This window comes from Camellia sinensis, chromosome 6, assembly GCF_055761805.1.
Source record: "Camellia sinensis isolate YWXY chromosome 6, ASM5576180v1, whole genome shotgun sequence".
Classification (NCBI taxonomy): Eukaryota; Viridiplantae; Streptophyta; class Magnoliopsida; order Ericales; family Theaceae; genus Camellia; species Camellia sinensis.
In genome coordinates, this window is record NC_138966.1 from 123,134,099 (window position 1) to 123,155,695 (window position 21,597).

A 21,597-nucleotide genomic window follows, 5' to 3' on the forward strand; every position below is an offset into this window, starting at 1 on the left:
AATACACTTTTAATTATTAAATTATATTTTAAAATTTACAAGTCTTAAACTATTTTTACATAATTATTTAATAATATTAGGAGGAGAAATCAAAGAAATTAAGAACAAATTAGAATAGGGGAATATATAAAAATAAAGGGAGAATATAAAAAAAGTGGAGAGTGGAAAAATAATTATAAAATGATGAATGTATAAATGATTTATATATTTACCCTATGTTTGGTTGGGAGATTTGAGAAACGATTTGGAAAGGAAAAATGAAAAAATAGGTGAAATGTGAATAAAATATACTTATATTTCACTTAATTTTACATACTTTTTTTGTTTTCTTTTTTAATCATTTCCTAAATTTCTCAACCAAACACAGTATTAGGTCTCATTTGGGGAGGCAAAAAAAAGCTAACTTATTGGCTTAATAGCTTATTTGGGTCATATAATCTCTCTATTTTTTACACATTTTTTCATAACAAACCAATAAACCAAAAAAAAAAAAACACTTCTCAAATTATACCTTATTTGTGCAAATAAATATTCTACCTTCATTAGTTGGGAAAAAAAAAAATTTCGCTCACCATTTTTTTTTTGAAATTCTCCCAAAAATAAATTAGAGGAAGGGGGGTTGTTGAATATTGAAGCCTTGTTTGTCATCTACTATATAATCCATCTTTTTATCTTTTTATCTTTTTTCCATCACATCACCTCTCTACTTTTCTGCACATCTTTTCGTAAAAAGATAAAAAGTACACTTTTTTAGTACATCCCAAACCAACCCTGAAGAACAAACCCAACCAGTCTGAAAACAAACCGGAATGCGGGTTTTCAAAATGTTAAACCGGCCCGGTTAATTTGGTTGTGGACCGTCTCTGCGTAACATTTCCCCAACTGGAGTACCCTCCAAGCCACGACTCACAAAAAAGAGCAAAAAAGCTCTCATCGTCTACCATTCACAGCTTCCCCAAAAAACTCAGTTCCAAGCTTCAATAATCTCCTTCAATGTCGGTATGTCACTTCTTCAACTCTCTCTCTCTCTCTCTCTATATATATATATATTATTCATTTTCGGAAACCCTAGTTTGCTCAGATCACTGTAGATCATGTTCTTATTGCTTGATTCGATTTACAGATCTTCGAGTACAATGGAAGTGCCGTAGTAGCCATGGTTGGCAAGAATTGCTTCGCCATTGCGAGCGATCGCAGGCTCGGCGTTCAGCTTCAGACAATCGCCACTGATTTTCAGAAAATTTACAAGATTCACGATAAGCTCTTCATCGGCCTCTCTGGACTCGCCACCGATGCTCAGACTATGTAACTAATCTCTGGATTTTTTTTTTTTGTGTGCAAATTTCATGTTTTTTGGGGGTCACTGTGGTTTTGTTTATTTGTTTTGTAGGTACCAGAAGCTTGTGTTTCGGCACAAGTTGTACCAGCTTCGAGAAGAGAGGAATATGAAGCCCGAAACTTTTGCCAGCCTTGTTTCTGCCCTTCTTTATGAGAAAAGGTTGTTAAATAGTGCATATATATCTATATACGTGTGTAGTGCTTTGTTGTGTTTGTAATTGAATTGTTGAGTTCTAGATAGGTTCCTCTACTCTAGTATTGTTTAAGTTATTTGTTTGGTAAGCTTGTTGATTTACAAATAATGGCTTGGTCATGGGGTTCTAGTCTTAACCCATTTGAATTTGGTCTTGGAAGCCGTAGTGGTTAGCATTATATGAAGTAACAATTTCTGGGATTTGTTTTTGAATGGTTTATGCCATGTTAATTTGCATTCCCTTTTTGATGCTTTGATTTGAATTTCGAGAGGAATAAAATACCTTCATTCTGTCTATACTAAAAAGTACATAAATGATTATGGTCTGCTTTAGTCAAATTAAAACTATGAACAAGGGTTCCTTGTAACATTGGAATGTACCTTTCCTGTCTTGTGGTATGTAATGTAACATCTTGCATGCTCAGGGATACTCATACAAGTGTACTCAACTAAATAAGATGTTGTATAGGACACAGAGTTTGCAATGGAGTTGGCTGTAATGTTTAACTGTATTTTCAAACCTGGGTTATGAAATTTTGGTTTGAACTTTTCTATATATTGGGCTGAACTTTTCTAGTGTAGTAAATAGAGATATGAATCTCTTTAATTTGACTAATCAAATGGCCTTTGATAGAGTCAAGTGGAGAAGAAGGATTTATGTAGCCAATCCTATTTGATGGGACTTAAGGCTTGGCTTTGGATTGATTGGTGAAAACAAGATACGTAAGAAAATGAATTTTGGTTTAGTTGAAGAGTTAGAGATGGATATTTGATTTTGATTGTTAATATTGGTATCAAACTTGGTACTGTCAGTTCCCTGGCGTTCAGGATAGGCATAAATTTCAGAATACAGCAATTAGAGGATGGTAATTTGTAATTGTGGAGAATACTGGAAAAATCTTAAGACACTTGATGGAATAATTGTGTTATGAAACACGTGTTAACTATTGTGTCATTACATAATACTCAAGTATTAAGAATTGATAGGAAGACAAAGCCACCATTAGTTTGGAAGACAAAACCATCATTATTATTTTGTCTATAAACAAACTGTTCTACCTTTAGGATCATGAATTGCATCATTAGTTTTGGCACTGTTAACTTATTGCATCACAATTTATATTCTTACTTGTTTCTGCCTTTACCATAGTTGACATTAGATGTTCATCATCCTCAATTTCGTCAGCAACGTTAACTTGTTTCCCGGGTGCTTCCTTGACTTTATTGATCCATGATCTGTGACTTATTTATATATTTAGGCCTCGTTTGGCAAGAGGCTATTTTAGCCAATTAGCCAAAAAGTTACTAAATTAGCCAAAAAGCCAACAACCCATACCAAAAAGTCAAAGATTCTCTTTTCTCTCTACTTTTTGCACATCTTTTCGTAATTAGCCAAAAAGTCATCCCAAACATACAAGTTTTTTTTACCTACCTTTTTAGCCAAATAGCCAAAAAGTTACTAAATTAGCCTGTTCCCAAACGAGGCCTTAAAATGTGTAGGCTCAAAATGTTGCATATCTTTTGATTTTCGAAGTTCTCTTTGACATACATAACTTTAAAAAATATTGAAAAGAACAATAATTAATTGAATCAAAAAGTTTAGTGGAACTTAATAAGGTCTAATTGTAGTATAGTATGTTTACCAAGTCAACAAATTTCACATGCTTTTTTTTGTACACACTGGGCCTACTTAGGAATAAATCTCATATTAGTACAGCTGTTTGAAAAGTCACCAGGCGCCCATGTCTATCTAGGCAAGTCGAGGAGTCTCCATGGATTTTTATCTATGTTTGTTTGTTTGTTTTTAAGCTTTTAGTTTCTCTTGCATTCTAATATACTTCCAGATAAAAATTTCTGAGCAGAGGACATTGGACAAAAGTAATTTGATTCTTTATTGAGCATTAATGTTCTACCTTACTCTCTTTTCTTTTCCTCTTCTGCTTCGTTTTTATTTAATGAGAAACATTTAGGCCATAAGATCATTCAATTGTTCTTTTTGCATAGGTTTGGCCCATATTTTTGCCAACCTGTGATTGGTGGATTGGGAGATGAAAACAAGCCCTTCATTTGCACAATGGATTCAATTGGAGCCAAGTATGTAAATTTTCTTCTAAAATTTTCTCCATTGTTTTAGAAATATCAATGCAATCAAGTAACTAGTGGCTTATTTTTTATTTTTTTAGAAAGGGGAATACCATTTATTTATGTGTGATTTAGATAAAATACAAATGAGAGTTTTCATTTATGAGTAATTTGTCTTGTCTTCTACACTATGTTTTTTGTTTACGTTCTTACTTATTGTGATAAGTTATTTATTTATTATTATTATATTGGGTAAATTATAAATACACCCCCTGATATTTGCTTAAAATACAGATTGCCCCCCTCCCTGTGATTTGAAAAATTACAAATACCCCCTTATTAGAATATTTTATTTAACAAAATTAACTAAAAAAATGAAATTCATAATTACTCTCCTATACAATAATAAAATGACCTAAATTATTAATTGAAACATATTTTTAACATCATTAAAAACTGTTCATTGACCTGATAATTTGTTAATAAAAAGGGCAATTTGTTATGAAATTAGAAACTTCAAGGGGTGGAATGTAATTTTCAAAATCACAGGGAGCGATTTATATTTTAATCAAATATCAGGGGATATATCTGTAATTTACCCTATTATATTTGTTGCATGTCTCCTAAGAGTTTTAATTTTCCAACTAGTAAATTGTTGATTGTTTCTTAATTATTTAGTTAGATAAGTTTCGTGAAAGTTGACTTGTAATTTGTGGTCCTGAAGGATTATGTGCCAACTGTGTTGGTTTTAAATGATAGGAAAGGGAAAATATTTTTCTAACTCTTTTTTTATACCTTGGCCTAATAATCTTGAGGTTATAGGTTTAAGTCTCGGGACAACCAGTTTGTGCACTATGCTAAAGGTTAGGTGTGTACCCAATCTTTCCCCTCTCAAACACACGTTAATGTGTATTATTTGGACGTCATTTTTTTTTCTTATGCCTTTGTCGTGATCCATCCAATGAAGTAATGTAATGGGTGAAATGTACAAGTTGTATCTGGCCTTTTATGTTTTGTGCTATGCATTAAGTTTACATCGAACTTGATATTGGTTTTCTTTGTTACCCTTGTATACTTTGTTAAACTATCATATGTTTGTTGTCTTCAAATAACTTGTCCTTTCTTCTATGAGTAGCTACACCATTATTATCATGTTTCTATGAGTTCCTATTTATGTGTTGAAGAAAAAGCAAGCAAATGACAAACACACACAAAAAGAGAGTAAAATTTAGATCTTTTTCTCCTTTTAGTCACTGCAAAAAGTCTCATCATATGGTCCATTAATGTTTTCAGCAAGTGATAATAATGGAGAAAAAAAAAATTGTGAATAGGCTTTTATTTTCTGCTTTATTGTTGACCTGAACTTGTTTTTTTGACATGTATCTGTTAGTGTTCACAATTTATTAGATTTCATGGTTGTGCTCTTGCATAGGCAGTTTTCAGGGCCTTCACAAGAACCAAAGTGAAGCTTTTTCATGTCTTGATCAATATTGTTAAATGTCATCGATCTTGGTTGGTAAAGAGTTTTTATGCTACTGACACTCTATTCCTTGTTACTTTTCTTCTGTTGAATACAGGGAGCTTGCAAAAGATTTTGTTGTTTCTGGGTCAGCCTCTGAGTCTCTCTATGGTGCCTGTGAGGCAATGTTCAAGCCTGACATGGTATTTCACAGTTTAACTTGAATTAGTTTTGCAAAATGAAATTTCAATTGATTTGCAAATGGAAAGTGTGTGCATTTGTCATGCAGAATCTTAATGCATTGTGTCATCAAAATGTGAGACATTCAGTTTCAGGAAGCAAAACCTTTTCAAGCCTTGTCTCGAAACCTTCCTGTTTGAGCTTGAGTTAATGGGCTAGAAAAGACATCCATATGCACATATTTGCAGGATATTAAATCACGTGGAGTGGGTAGTGACCCCCACATTCTCTAATGGTGAAGAAATGTCAGTGTACATGTAATTTTGTACAGGAGAAATTCCTATAATTATGCAAATAGGGTTTCCTTTTTGTTTTGTCATTCATAATGTGTTTAGGTATAAGTGAGACGAGTGCCGTGTCTCACATGTGTCGGACACTGGCAGACCAAAATGGTCAATCACCATCTATAAAGCATAGACAGTTAGCTGTGTTCCACATGTCAGACACTGGCAAGCCCCGATATCTGACATGTGTCGGACACTGGCACACTCTGATACCCTAGGATATGTATTGGACACACCACGTTTGGCGGGTGCTTTTTTTTATAATTTTTTTTCTCCATCCGGACACTTTGAAGAACACATCATGGACACACGTCTTGCCTCTGGACACACCTCAAGACAATTATCTTGCCGTGAGCTGTAAAAAGAGTCATAAATTCATTAAAGTTTTGATAATGATGTAAAGTGCTGAAAACATAATTCAGTGGTTTTCCAATTCATTGTGATTGAAACCCACAATTGCTTGTCACTTTATTCTGAAAAATTAATTTAAAAGGATCTTAATTTAACTAAGTTAGACTTTTTTTGTTGTTGGTGGTGGTAAACTCAGTTAGACTTGACTAATCATTGAATGTAAAATCCTCTTAATGGGAGGTAATTTCGATAAAATTCTTCATTAAAAATATAGCCTGAAATTTATGAATATTTCAGAACTAAAAATTTTCAGTTTTATTAAGTACTCCCTGAAGATATTAATTTAAATAGAGTGATGAATGAGGTAAAGACGCAGAGTTATTTTTTATTTATTATTATTTTTTTATCTGGAATGGAATTGAATCTTGTAGCAATGTTGAATGCTTACATGCTCTGATTTGACACTTCAGGAAGGACTCTCCAAAACGAGTTTAATGTTGGTTGAATTTTTTAGAAGGTAATTAGGAAAAATAAGATGAAGTAACAGAAACTGTGGCTCAAGCTATGGAGTTACACATTTAGTAGCTTTTGTTTTCTAGTTTGTAACTTATTTTTTGAGGTGTGGTGCAAATACTGCGTCGTTGAATTGTTTCTTGTTCAATTGTCCTTCTGCATCCTTTGTTTGGTGGCATTTGGTTTCTCAGTTAGGTATTTAGTTGGCTTTTGCCAACACTCCTAATTTTTTGGCATGAATAAGTTTGGATACATGTTGAATAGGCATCGGAACTGGACACATAGGTCATGCATTATTGAGACATTAACATGGTGAATTCGTAGAAAGGTGAGTGTGTTTGCTGTAATTATGAGTAAACATTTTTTCTCCCACTCTTTGTCCTTTGTTAGAGAACTTGCGAAAAGATGTCATCGAGGACTTTCTACTTCTGCTCTGTGCATGTGTATAGGCGCATTGGCTGAACAAGCAAAAGCCTTAGTAAATAGGTGACTCGTAACCTTAAAGAGAACATGATTCCTAATAATTGGAATCGTAGTATTAGTTTTGACTTTCTATTTTCTAGTAAAGTAGAATTTCTAAAGAATAGGATTCAGAAACTGCTCAAATAGATATTTGAGCAGGAGTACTGTTTACATCTGACACCTTTGTTTATCATTTTCCTAGAACACTTCAATTCATGTGATACTTGTGTGAATGATCAAGTTTTTGGTGCTCAACCAACATTCGTCTTCTTCACTTGGTCATATACAAAGATCTGTGTATTTATATCACTATATTTCTTAATTGCTAAACAGTTTCCCAGCAAAATACCCTTCTTAATGGGTCAAATTAGTGATACTACAAAACCTTACAAACTAAATTATGCCAGTGAAAAAGTAGGTATAATGCTTCCTGGGGTGGTCAGTTAGGCTTAGAAGGACGCATTGTACCAGTGACTCAGAAAAATTGATACTTTAACAGCAAATCTAGAATTATTTGAATAGTAAGGAGGAGAAAGGTGAAGAAAGCTCAACTTACTGGAACTTCTCTTAGTTTACTAGCCAACTACTTTTGATTGAATTCATGTTTTTGATTTTAATTCCGTCATCATGCTTGTAAACTTCCACATATTGATGATTTTCTCCAGCTGAGGAAGAATAACAATCTCATGGTTCAAAGTTCTTTCTTATTGCTAATCAACTCAAATTAGTTATTTGTAACATTTGGTTCAACTATCATCCAGGAACCTGAAGAATTGTTTGAGACTATCTCCCAAGCACTGCTATCATCAGTAGATCGTGACTGTCTGAGTGGTTGGGGAGGGCACGTTTATGTTGTGTAAGTCTTGCTCTCCATCTTCTCATAACATATTTTATCTCTTGGGAGCATTACATTTTTTATCTAATTGGTTGTGATAACGAGAATGCAAATGTAAGATCATGGAGAGTAAATTAAGCATCATAGACATGAGCCATAGACTTCATGGTATGTTATTGCCAGAATCTTGTTGATTTGTTTATATTTTCTTGCATCTAGATAAATGTTTGTCTAATATTTTATGGGCTGTTGACAAGATGGATGAAAAGAAAAGATAATCCAGTGGTTGTAGGACAAAATTTTCCATCTTGTGAATAGTCAAAATGAACATTTGCTGCGGAGTTTTCTTTTCTCTGGGGATCATAGTTTGCTCTGCTGGATTCAAAATTAACAATTGTTTAAATTACAGACTTTTCATCTGTCTACTTCTTGGAGAAGTATTGTCAAGTTCATTGGTGCATTCACTTTCTCATTTTCTTAAGTACATTTCTAATTAATACAGATGCAAATGGGTTTGTTTGCTTTGTTGCAGCACACCAACTGAAGTAACAGAAAGGATTCTCAAGGGGAGGATGGATTGACAATCCCGTTCCAATAGCACTGAAGCCCATCTTTTTACTATCTTATTTGAATACTTCTGTTCTTCCGTCCATAACGGTTCAGCTTTTTTCTTGACTAGGCAAAGCCCTGGTATTCTGTACTCCTTGAAAATGTTGTACCCGGATAATTTAAATTTGGGTTTCACCTAGGTTCAAATTAGATTGTCGGATTGCTGCATTCCTTGAGATTTTAGATTTGCTTCTGAGTTTCTACAGTGATACACCTTGTTGAAGTCTCCATAGAAAGTCACTTTCTGTTGTAGGATTGATCTCCAAACACACCCCCCTATGAAAGAATTCTCTGTTATTCCCAGTGGACATTTTTTTCAGTTATCTATCATGTCTCTGTGCATATGTGGTTGCAGCTTTCCCGGAAAGAATTCTCTGTTATTCCCAGTGGACATTTTTTTTTAGTTATCTATCATGTCTCTGGGCATGTCGTTGAAGTGGTGGTTTTGAATAGAGCTGCGTATAAAAATGGGAAAAAATTGTAAACCGGTTTAGTCTAAATCAAATCGCACGGTTTGGTTTGGCTTTTTCAATATACAATCCAGTTCTGATTTTTGAAATAGGTAAACTGTACTTCACAGTTCAATCCGTGATTTTATAGGGATGAATCTAGTTGGAATTGAACTGGGCTGTTTAAATTATATATATAATTTGTTATTTAATGTAAATATTAAAATATTTATTGGTATCAAATATATATATATATAATATAACTCTCTACTATCATATCATATATATAGTATCATATATATATATATATATATAATTAAAGGTAGCGTTTTTTCTCTTGTTTAGGTGGTTACATTCTAAAGGTTTATTTATTTATTTTTTCTCTAAAAAATTCACATCAGCATGCATTTTCTATTTACATATAAAGTTCTATACAAATTCAATTTTAATTATAATAAAAATTTTTATAGGAATTTTTTTGAGAAATATTTATTTTTCATATATTTTTTCATTGTGCATTTAGTTTTGTCGTGTCGGATTTTTTTATATAGTTGATATTTTAGTTTAATATTATGATGTTTGAAAAAAAAATTCTCAATATACAAATAAATAAATAAATAAGACAAAATGTGCTTAAGTTATGTACATCGCATAGATCAAATTAATTTTTTTTTATACTTTTTGTCTTATCCTATTGATGTCTTAATATTAATTTATATTTAATTTTTTATTTAACATGAAATTATTTATTACAAAATATTTGTATTTAATTTAAATTTTATATACCTATATATAATTTATATGAATAATTCAAAAAGAATATTAAACAAAAAAAAATCAATACTCTACATATTTAATTTATATATTTTCTTCTTAATCCAATCACAATATATTTATATTTAATCTTTTAAATAAAATAATTAGAATCACTTTTAGTTTTATATTAGTAATTCTTTTTCTAATTTAACTATTATTTTTAATATCAAAATGAGTGTTTATTTTACTATTGTAATTTGATTACACTTTCATAGTGCAATAGAACTAAAATTATCAAAATAAACAAATAATTTAACTAAATTTATTATATATAAGTATTCAAGTAACACCTTTATAGATCGATAAAGTTAAGATTATTAAAATGAATAATTTAAATTTTATTTTAAATTAAAATTAATATTATTCTTTTGTAACACATATCATAGTATGAAATATTATTATATTAATTAAAGTTAACTTCATTGTGATTTTATATCACATCATATTTGTAGAAGTGATTTATATACATGTGTAGAGTCCAATTTGATATTTATTGATTAAATTAATGGATCTCAATATACTCTTTTTTGGGGTTAAATTTTTAGAAGATAAATTGTCAAATGTTAAATGATAAATAGTGTGAAATATTATTTTAAAAAATAATGATTCATTGAAAATGATTGTGTATATTTAAGGCACCTATTGATGTTTCTTGAATAATTTTTAATTCAAAAATTTGAATTTATAATATTACTAATAATGCATCTTTATGAGCTTTGCCATAAAAGATATGTAAATATAATTTAGCTAAAATAAAAAATTTGTGGTTATTATGATGTGTTAAATAATTAACCCTTTTGAGAACTAAAATTATTAAGGTTACAGAGATTTTGTGCTTGATTCCCTTTTAGGACACTATCTATAATTTGAATTTGTAATTTTTTTTGCATCAATGTAAATAACTCTTACGATCTTACTGATATAAGCATAAATTTTATCTTTTAGTCAATCCACCTTAAGCACTCTTTCGTATAATAAAATACTTAAATATTGTCATATAAAAGTATTATAATAAATCATAATCAAACACCACTTGAAACATAATTAAAGACCTGATGTACCATTTTAGACATAACAAAAAACATAAGCAATGAGTAAAGATGTTTTCGATTGATAACCAAAATAAGGAGTTATAATCAAGTCATAATTTGTATATTATAAAAATTTTCGTCGTTTTTATTTTTTTTTTCAGAAAAAAATATTTTGATAACAAGTGAAATTCATGATTTTTGTTAAATTTAATTAATACAAATAAGGATTTCACTTTAGATTGAGAGTACAATTTTTTTTTTTAACTTTGAAAAAAATTGTTTTTTTGAGCATTTTACATAAGATCACACACACAGTGAGAAAAATTTTCATCAGCCATGAGCAAATCTATTTGTATTTGACTTTCAATTGTTAAAATTTTTTACACATTATTAAGATTCAAAATCAATTTTCCATTTTAAAAATAACTTCCCGTGCATTGCATAGATTATTTTTCATCGTGTATTCAGTTTTGTCGTAGTCAGATTTCTTTTATATAGTTGATATTTTAATTTAATTATTATGATATTTGAAAAGAGAATTATCTCAATATACAAATAAATAAATAAATAAGACAGAATGCAGTTAATTATGTGCATCGCACTGATCAAATTAATTTTATTTTATATATATTTTTTATTTTTTGATCTATCTTATTGATGTCTTAATATTAATTTATATTTAATTTTTTTATTTAACATGAAATTATTTATTACAAAATATTTATATTTTATTTAGATTTTATATACCAATATACAATATGTTTGAATAATTCAAAAAGAATATTAAAGAAAAAAAAATCAATATTCTACATAATTAATTTATATATTTTCTTCTTAATCCAATCACAATATATTTTAATTTAATATTTTAAATAAATTTTGTATAGTTTTGTTTCTTCATATTTTTTATTTTCTAAATAAATATAATAAAAATAAAAATAAATAATTAGAATCGATTTTAGTTTTATATTGTTAATTCTCTTTCTAATTTAATTATTATTTTTAATATCAAAATGAGTGTTTATTTTAATATCTTATAATTTAAAATATATCATATAAAATTATTATATGATAATTATACTTTTATAGCATAATAGAACCAAAATTATCAAAATAAAAAAATAATGTAACTAAATTTATTATATATAAGTATTCAAGTAACACTTTTATGCAACGATAACGATAAGATTATTAAAATAAATAATTAAAATTAAAATTATACTTTTGTAACATATATCATAATATAATACACTATGAGTTATAACCAAGTTATAATTTGTATATTATAGAATTTTTTGTTATTTTTATTTTTTTTTAAAAAAAATATTTTGATACAAGTGGAATTCATGATTTTTGATAAATTTGATTAACACAAATGAAAATTTGATTTCAGGTCGAGAATACACATTTTTTTTTTTTTATAACTTTGAAAGAAATTGTTTTTATGAGTTTTTTTACATAAGATCACACACACAGCGACAAAAATTTTCATCAGCCATTAGCAAATATGTTTGTATTTGATTTTCAATTGTTAAAATATTCTACACATAAAGTATTAAGACTCAAAATTAAAATTTCATATTAAAATTAAATTCTCGTACATCTCATGGGTCACCTATTAATTATAAGTATATTTTTGTATAGTGATAGAATTAGTTTTAAATAATCTTGTAAACGTTATTAGATTGTGAATAATATTTTGTAATCATATTATGAATAATGATAATATTTTTAAATTTTATAATGTCAAACCAAACTGAACCAAAATTTAGTGGTTCGATTCGGATTAGTTTCAAAAATTTTATGAATTAGTTTGATTCTAAATTTAATAAAATCGTAAATAATAAATTGATATTGATTTGAATCAATACAAACTATACTCACTCCTAATTTTGAATATGTTTCAAACATACTTAGATATTCTGATTCATCGACCAATGAGAACACGAGTATAGCCTGGGTTGTATGGGGTAACTGGTCATTTTACAACTAAAATAGTAAGTCCGGATTTGAAGTCGAATGGGATAAGATCTATCCTGATCCAATTGTACTATTATCTCGATCCAAAAAAAATTGTACTATTATTATCTTATCCCATGCCAGGATCAAATTGTACGATTTCTCTTTATCCCAATCCTATGTTTGGAGTACGACTCTCGATGAAGGTCCTAGGAAACGAGTAAGAAGCTAATCCAAGATTGATGTCCCGGCTACATATTTAAGACAAATTTTAACAAACAGCCCCTTAGTGTTGGATCATTCATCTTAACTGAAAGTTATGGTACGCGTGAAAGCGCCGTCAAACTATCTACATGAGATTGTTGTTGATTGACAACCGAGATAACGATGAATGTTTGCATGATGTTCCATCCTAAATGTGGATGCAATATCAAGGCTTCAAGAATTGCATTGAAAGCTCCATTATTGGGGATATATGTCTTTCTTTGGATAACTTGCATAAAGGGATAATAATATTAATAGGTGTCCCTATTAAAATAAATAATTAATCTTACATAATTCATCTATTTTCCCCTAATCATTTTCGTGATCTTTTTATATTCAATCCACTAAATTAATTCAAAAGTCAAGAAGTGTCTATTGTTTGATTTATTAAAATGAAATAGTTATTCTTTTAATCTTTTTTATGAAATAATTATTCTTATGTAATAGTAAATGATGGTTCCAAACACAATTATAAAGATCACATGATCGTTTTTAAAGCTGCAACTTAAATACTAACCCTCCAAAAAGGTGGTACTTCTCTCTCTGGCCCAAAAGTCCGTGGTTCAATTCACTTTAGATTTCATATCTAATATTTCAGGTTTTTTTTTTTAAAAAAAAAAAAATATTTTTTAAATATCAAATAAGTCTTTTTCGATTGCCATGTGATGATATCTATTCCTCATAAAAATATTTGGATGGCAAATGTGATTTTATAATTCAACAAAATGATCTAATTATATAAATACTAATTTAAATTGTTAAGGTGAATCCAAAGTGGAGCACTTAGCACTCCTTACCCATTATAAGCTTTATATATATATATATATATGCATCTTATCTCTCCTCATAAATAAATAAAAAATTGCTTAGGCTCGTTCATTCTTAACCTGTTTTAATTATGCTCTAAGAATAAGAAATTAAAGATTTTGAAAATTTCAGATTTATTGCAAATTGGATAGAATTCTCTCCCTTCATATATGCTTCAAATTCAGTTAACTACCAATGGGTTAATAGTTCAATAGTATGACTCGTCTCATGATATTGATAAAGGGCTCTTACAACTTTAATCTGTACACCTAATCATTCGTTGCAATTATTATTTAGTGGTTCCCATTTATCTCCTTTTAATAATAATAATAATAATAAAATCAGTTAGCTAGCTAGCTAGCAACTTCTTTCTTAGCACTTCAACAGAGAGTATCCCTAGGTAATAGAGCATTATCCATTATTAGGGCTTTGTCTTTGTTAGATAACTTCCATCCTCTGTTGTGGACCAACACCACACCAGACTACTTACTTTTCTAGTGGGCAACTCTGTGTTGCAACTTGTAAACAACAGTATTGTGACTTTTTTTCAAAAAATTATGTTGGGTTTATTACAAAAGATTTGGTAATATTTTTACAGATTTTTTATGAATAAAATGGAAAGTAGCTGAATTTGAGAGAGACTCTCTCTAGAATAATTTTTATTAGTTAGGCCTTGTCCTGTTTGTGCTATGGGAGGGGCCAATTGTCCCACTACCCTACATAGCGAGAAGGGGTACTGCTACCCTTTTTGAGAGGTCTTTCAAAGTGTTTTTCAATGATTTGAACCGTTATATTATAGGGTTCGTTAAGAGTATTATTCATATAAAAAATCAAGTTAATCAAATATTCATAACCCCATGATTAGGTCCTCATTGTTTTGAAAAATTTATGAAAGTTATGTTACCTGTTAATTTTTATAAAAATAAATGTGCTTTGGTTATAGGGTTACAGATATCCAATCAGCTTGATTTTTTGTATGGACGATCTACCCGACGAATCCTGCAATATGATCAATTAAGATCATCGAAAAACACTTGAAACAATCTTTCACAAGGGACACAACAATTGTTGTGCCTTAAGGCACAGTAATACCCTTGTCCCACTACAGTGAGCATAGACCGGATTGAACTGGGTTTGAAGTTTGCATTACAGATTAAACGTTCTTCAAATTATTATACACTAGAAGGGTGTACATAGTACATGTGTGTCACATATTATTATTTAAATTTAAAAGTAAACTTGTAAATTTGAGTTTTAAAATTTAAAACTGCTGTGGCGGTTAAACTGCAGTGAAGAATGTGTAGGTAGATGTAGGGAAAAAGATTATTTTATTTTATTATTAATTTACACGTGGCAAAATTTTAAGAGATCAAATTTAAGAAATATCAATTTTAATAATTAACACTTTAAATTATTTTAGTTTCCCAAATTATTAACGGTACTAAAATTAGTTGAAAAAAATTTCACTTTACCAACAATGTTTGAGGCGGCTGGCTAATAACATTCAGCCTGTGTTTGGCAAGTGGGTTTGTAGGTTTTTTTTGGCTATTTTAGTCACAAAAAACAAAATAGGTTATTTTAGCCATAACAAGCAAAACATCACATTCAACCCATAATCATTACATTCTTCTCTCACAAAAAAAACTCAAAAAAACCATAAAGCCAAAAAGTCCTTCCTAAACCAAGCTTTTAAGTCCAGGCTAAAATAGCTAAAAAAATCAAAAAGCCAAAAAACTAACCCACTTCCCAAATGGAGGCTCATTTATGCTAAAAAAGTAAAGAAGTATTGAGACATTTCACGATGGCATTGTCCTTTTAGTCCAAACAAAAAAGAAGTTTACATCTACTGCTCTATAAATTTTAAAATGAGCCTGTGTTTGGCAAGTGGGTTTGCAGGTTTTTTTGGCTATTTTAGCCACAAAAAACAAAATAGGCTATTTTAGCCATAACAAACAAAACATCACATCCAACCCATAATCATTACATTCTTCTCTCACAAAAAAACTCAAAAAAGCCAAAAAGTCCTTCCCAAACCAAGCTTTTAAGCCCAGGCTAAAATAGTCAAAAAAGTCAAAAAGCTAAAAAGTCAACTCACTTCCCAAACGGAGGCTGAATTTATACTCAAAACTCAAAAAAAAGAAAAAAAGAAAAGACAAGATAAGAAAAGAACAATCGATAAAATATTACATTGTTTATTACAAAATATTTGTATTATATTATTGGCACTTCTTTAAATTTTACTGGTAAAAGTTTGTCGAGCGCCGCCTTCTCTCAATTCATTCCCCCATCTCTTTCCTCTTAGAATGGGGTCCAAAACTTTGTTCAAGTGACCAAGAAACACCCAAATATATATATATATATATATTATCTTTTAAAATCAAAATTTTTTAATCCCAAAATAATTTAAAAAAGAGAATGAAAAGCATGCAAGTTGACAAACATGAATACTGTTTTAGTGCATGCGCAGAAAATAGAGTTTTTGTCATGTTATAGAGAAAGAGAAAGAAATTCAACCTATGACTAATACATGATATTTTTGTAGTGTGTATGGCTATATTTGATTCTTCTTTATTTATTAATTTATTTTTAAATTTGTTTTTCGTTTGAATTTTTGAGTAGATTTGTACTAGGGTTTAGTCTGACCTTTGTGGAAAAATATTTTTGATAATGATAAAATATGCTTAGTGGCTTCCTCCACAAGGCAAAAGCTTCTTTACCTTACCCGAGAAATGTCTACTTAGACCCCACTTGTAACTTTTTAATTTTTTTTTTAATAATTACTTTCATTTGTTGTTACTGATTTGTAATTTGTTTTATTTTTTGACTCGATGTAGGTCAAGTTTGACATGATTGAAAAAAGATAAAAAGTCAAAAAGTCACTATCCTATTTAAATCATATTATCCTATTTAAGTCACATTACTTCTCTAACACATCACTTCAAACCCAACCTAAATCCAACCTAAACCCAACCCATATTTCATAAAAAGTCAAAAAATACACTTATTTAGTCTTCCAAAACTAGGCCTAAGGCTAGATGTCTAGTTCATTTTGCTGCAATCAACTTCCCTTATATATATATATATATATTGAATTTCTTACAAAATTGAAAGAAAATATTGTAACATATTGTGAGATTCATAAATAAAATGAATCTAAATTAAACATAGATATTTTTACATAAATTTTTGAGTAAAAAATTGGGTATATAATACTGCTCTTTATTCAATTTTTGGTGCAATTTATAACTTTTAAAAAAAATATATATAAATAACAATAACTTAAGAATCTATATAAAAGTATTTGGCACAGCTTCTACTTATAATATATGAAGCAAAAATAATTTAATTATGTAAAAATTAAATAATAAATATTTTTAATTTTTACTTTTTAATTATCAAATTTTAACTTAACAAAAATTATATACTATTATTTGGTTTGAATTTAATGACAAACCATGGATGCAACAACCATTACTCTGCTAAAGTGGAATAGTGTGAGAAAAAATTTACGTGCACAAAAATATCAGATATAAAAAGTTTAGATGTGTTATTAAAAATATTAGAAAAATTATATTTTATTAATAAATAATATAAAGAAAATGAGATATAAATAGATCAGACTGAGATACGGATATCTCGTTTTCTTTAAGAAGATCAAACCTACTGCGATAGGAAGAACCCAAATACTGGTGCAGCAGTCATGAAACTATGACTTGTCTCCTATAGAATACAACAGCCCGTTCACTTGTCGTATGGTTCAGGCCAACTCTGTACAAGATGGTAAACCTAATACTCCACCAAGAAAAAACATTCTTCTTTAGCTAATAATCTCTCAAGTACAGAAAAATAGTTGGTGTTAGTGTAGAAAATAGTAGATGAGAGGAACTATTTATAATCCACTAGGATTTTACAATTTACATAAAAAAAATAATAATGATCATTAAACTAGAAAAAATGGAGAGTCTCCAAATATTAACTCACTACCAAGTTCATGAACTTCAATTAATCTTCATTCATGAATAAGACAAAAGGACACTAAAACAATAAATCTCCATTCATGAACAAGACAAAAGAAGATTCATGAACAAAATATATAAATAATAATAATAAAAAAAAAATCCCCCACTCATTTTAATATCAACAAGGACAAGAGAGATTACCAAACAAAGATAGACTAGTATGCATCATGAAGGTGCGCTCTGCATTGAACCTTCATTAGTGAAACAACAACCTTTACTCCAGAGTCCGTAGTGGTCTCAAATTTGAACTATGACTACCTAGGAGAAATAAAGTATTACTGCTCACACATAATAATCCAGGTGTTAACATGAGTTTTTAATAGTCAGCACATTATGGCTTTGTGCTAATCCTGGTTTTCATGAGCATATTTGAGAATAAGCCTTATTTTCATAGAAAGCGGTCCCATTTTCATGCTCACATAGGTGAAATTTGTCAAGGATGTTCCTGTAATTTACACACCTCACTCAACAAGAGTTACAGAATTTCATTAATAGTATAAAAACTCAACTCTCCAACATTACAGGACAAATACACTTACATCATAGGGATGGATAACAAAATATTAAAGAGTGCATTTTTTTACAACTACCATATGATTCGTTCTTTCCATTGAACCTAGTTACAGGATCTTTGGTCCCTAGGTTGGGTATCCTCATACATGGTTTATGATTTTATAGGCTCCAAACCCATCCCCCTCGATGTATTCCAAACCCTATCTCTCGCAAGGCCTTGGTTAACGGATCCGCAAGATCATCACAAGATCTTACATAATTCACAGTTATGATGTCATTACTCAAATAAGATCTTACATTACTGTGTTTCCTTCGAATAGGTCTAGATTTACCATTATAAAAATGATTATTCACTCTACCAATAGTAGCAGTGCTATCACAACGAATTAACACAGGAGGAATTGGTTTTTCTCAAAAAGGGATTTCATGTAACAAATCTCTCAACCAATTCGCTTCCTCACATGCTAAAGCTAACACTATAAGCTCAGTTTTCATTGTAGAATTAGCAATTATAGTCTGTTTTTTAGACTTCTAACATATAGTACCACTACCCAAGGTAAAAATAAAACTCGAGGTAGAGAGAGAATCACCTGACAAAGTGTTCCAATCGGCTTCACTATATCCCTCAAGTACAGTAGGATACTTGTTATAAAACAAACCATAATTTTTGGTACTAGATAAATATCTCATAATTTTTCTAATGGCTAGTCAATGATCTCGACTTGGCTTGCTAGTAAACCTGCTAAGTACTCCAACAACATATGTGTTAAAATTCACCTACTCTCCCCCTACTTCACCCACTTAAACCTACTCCACTAAACCTAACCCACTACACCACTACCACCTCACCTACTCCACTAAACCTAACCCACTACACCACTACCACCTCCACTTCACCTACTCCTTACCTACTACACACTCACCCTCTTCTATATATAGGAATCATGAATCATTGTAATAGATATCAATAATATATCAATAAACATCAATCAATAATACATAAATTCTTACATGGTATCAGAGCAAGGTTAAGACCTTAGTATTTCTCGCTTCACCGGCGGGCGGCAACCTCGCCTTGGCAGCCCGCCGGACCTCAACCTATTCCGCTTATTTTCTACACATACCTTGACTTCTTCAACATTTTCTTACACCCCTCCTCCGCTATGTCGGCGGCGGCACCCGCATCATCGTCTAGCCTCTATCGCCGTTCACCTTGCCTCTCACATATCCGTGGTTGTACTCTTACTCCTCGTCGTCGTTGGCGTTTCTGGCGCTGCTTTTCTGCTCGTCACTGCTGTTTTTTTTTTTCCCGATTTGCTCTCTCTCTCTTAGCCATGGATTTGGGTGTGGGGTGTAGAGCTGTGGCTCTGTTGTTGGTAGCCATGTTTGTTGGCTTGAAGGTTTCAATGGCAGCAGTGTACAAGGTTGGGGACTCCGCTGGTTGAACCATCATTGGGAATATTGATTACAAGGCCTGGGCTGCTTCCAAGACGTTTCATGTTGGAGATGTCATCATTTTCGAATACAATTTTCAATGTCACGTGTTGCAAGTGCCCCACAAAGAATACCAAGCATGCAGAAGTGTAAGACAGTAACATGCATCTTCACATACAGCTTGGGTAATGTGTAACTATCAAAAGCACAAGCTTCTTGGACATCCCTCTCTCTCTCTCTCCATGGACCCAACATCATCATCATGCACCCACTCTATCTCCCTCTCTCTCATCTTTTCCCACATTCAAACCCACTTTAATCATATCTCTCCTTTCTCTTAATTTATTCCATCCACAAATATTTTTCTTTATTTTCTTTATCCATTATTTTCTTTTATTTTATTTTTCTTATTAAACAAAACAACACCACAAAATAACACCAACAACATTCCACAACCTTGTCATTTTATTCATATCAGGGGATCAACCCCGATCACACTTTTACATCAAAAAAAAAAAAAAAAAAAAGAAAAGAAAACCCACACAAACAAAAACAAAACTACCACACCCACAGTGTGATTTTTCTTCTCTACTCAGCCGCCGGTCTTTTCTTCTTGCCTCCGTCCTGGGTGGTCCTTGCCGGTGTTGCCTCCGTGCTTCCTAGACCACCAAGCAAGTTGCCTCCTCCCTGCTCCTCCACTACAGCATACGGTGGACCTCCAAATCGGAACATCACGGTGGCCTTCCGCTTCAGCTCCTTATTTTCCGCCTTTAGCACACTTAACTCTGCTCGCGCATCCTTATACATGCGTTGGAGCAGAGCCAGTTGGGCATTTAACTGCTGCACCTCATTTGTTCTACTCTGCAGCCGGTTCGACAAATTTGTAACCGCAGTCATGGTTTCCACACATGACTTCAATGTATACTGATTGGCCTCCACATCCGACTGCACTGCCATTCTTTGCTCCACCGACCGCATCGGAAAGTTCAACGGAGCAAAACCAGAGGTGTTTGGTTGAGGTTCACGGACCTCCGCACCAGTTATCTCTCTTGTTGACTCGTTGAGGTCGGGAAAGAGAGTGAGTAGACCACGGGATGAAGAGGCCATATTATGGGTAGCTGAACGGGAAGAAGAGGCCATGTTTTTTGGGTTGCTGAATGTTTCAGCGAAATAGCAATTTCAGACTGATAATGTTCGGAAGGGGAGTGTTTCAAGATTTGCAGCTCTTAGAGGCAATCTCTAAGAAAAACGAATATCTCTCTCAGAAAATGAAGAGTTTTTCAGAAGTTTTTTCCCAGGTTTTTTTGTCTTCGCTTCTGCCTCAAGCACAGCCTCCGCATTGGTTTATATCGACACTGACGACGCGGCCAACACGCCACTCTGTCGCTCACGTGCCTCGCCGCGTCTCCGGCTCACCTTTTGATGGCTCGACGCTTTCTGTCGGGCACGACTTTTGATGAAGTGGGCGCGCCTTTTGAGGGCGCAACTTTTTATGGCACGCCTTTTTATGGATTGGGCACGCATTTTGATGGCACGCCTTTTGATGGCACGTTTTTTGAAAGATTGGGCACACCTTTTGAGGGTGCGACTTTTTAGGGGTCCGACAAGACTCTGTAAACTGTCCCGACATTGATTTCGGTTAGTTTCTACAAGGGTCCAGCAAGACTCCATAAACTGTCACAACAACTATCACAACATTGTCTGCTACAACGGTCCGACATGACCCCATAAACTGTCTTCTACATCGGTCTGACACCGCCATCCAGTGTTCTCTACACCGTTATGACACCACCATACAGTGTCCTCTACATGGTTATGACACCCCCATACAGTGTCTCTTATCCTCTTTTATTTTTATGTATTTTCTTGTTTTGTTACTCTGTCCAAACTCAAGTTGGTTAGTTTCTATCCCCCTTGAGTTTGCGGGGGGCTGTTAAAA

General features: G+C 31.6%; 1 protein-coding gene across 1 annotated transcript; it reads left to right on the top strand.

Moving 5' to 3' along the window:
• The first annotated feature begins 826 nt into the window (after positions 1-826).
• LOC114288452 (proteasome subunit beta type-3-A) lies at positions 827-8,689 on the top strand. Its single transcript, XM_028231960.2, has 7 exons — positions 827-999; positions 1,124-1,305; positions 1,391-1,498; positions 3,536-3,625; positions 5,191-5,275; positions 7,684-7,778; positions 8,290-8,689. Exons 1-7 carry the CDS (start codon positions 994-996, stop codon positions 8,336-8,338), a joined length of 615 nt encoding a protein of 204 aa, XP_028087761.1. The 5' UTR covers positions 827-993; the 3' UTR covers positions 8,339-8,689.
• Positions 8,690-21,597: the final 12,908 nt, after the last annotated feature.

Coding starts and splice junctions, on each gene's coding strand:
- LOC114288452 (XM_028231960.2), top strand. Junction 3,626..5,190: donor ATGGATTCAATTGGAGCCAA/GTATGTAAATTT, acceptor TGTTGAATACAG/GGAGCTTGCAAAAGATTTTG. Junction 7,779..8,289: donor GGAGGGCACGTTTATGTTGT/GTAAGTCTTGCT, acceptor GCTTTGTTGCAG/CACACCAACTGAAGTAACAG.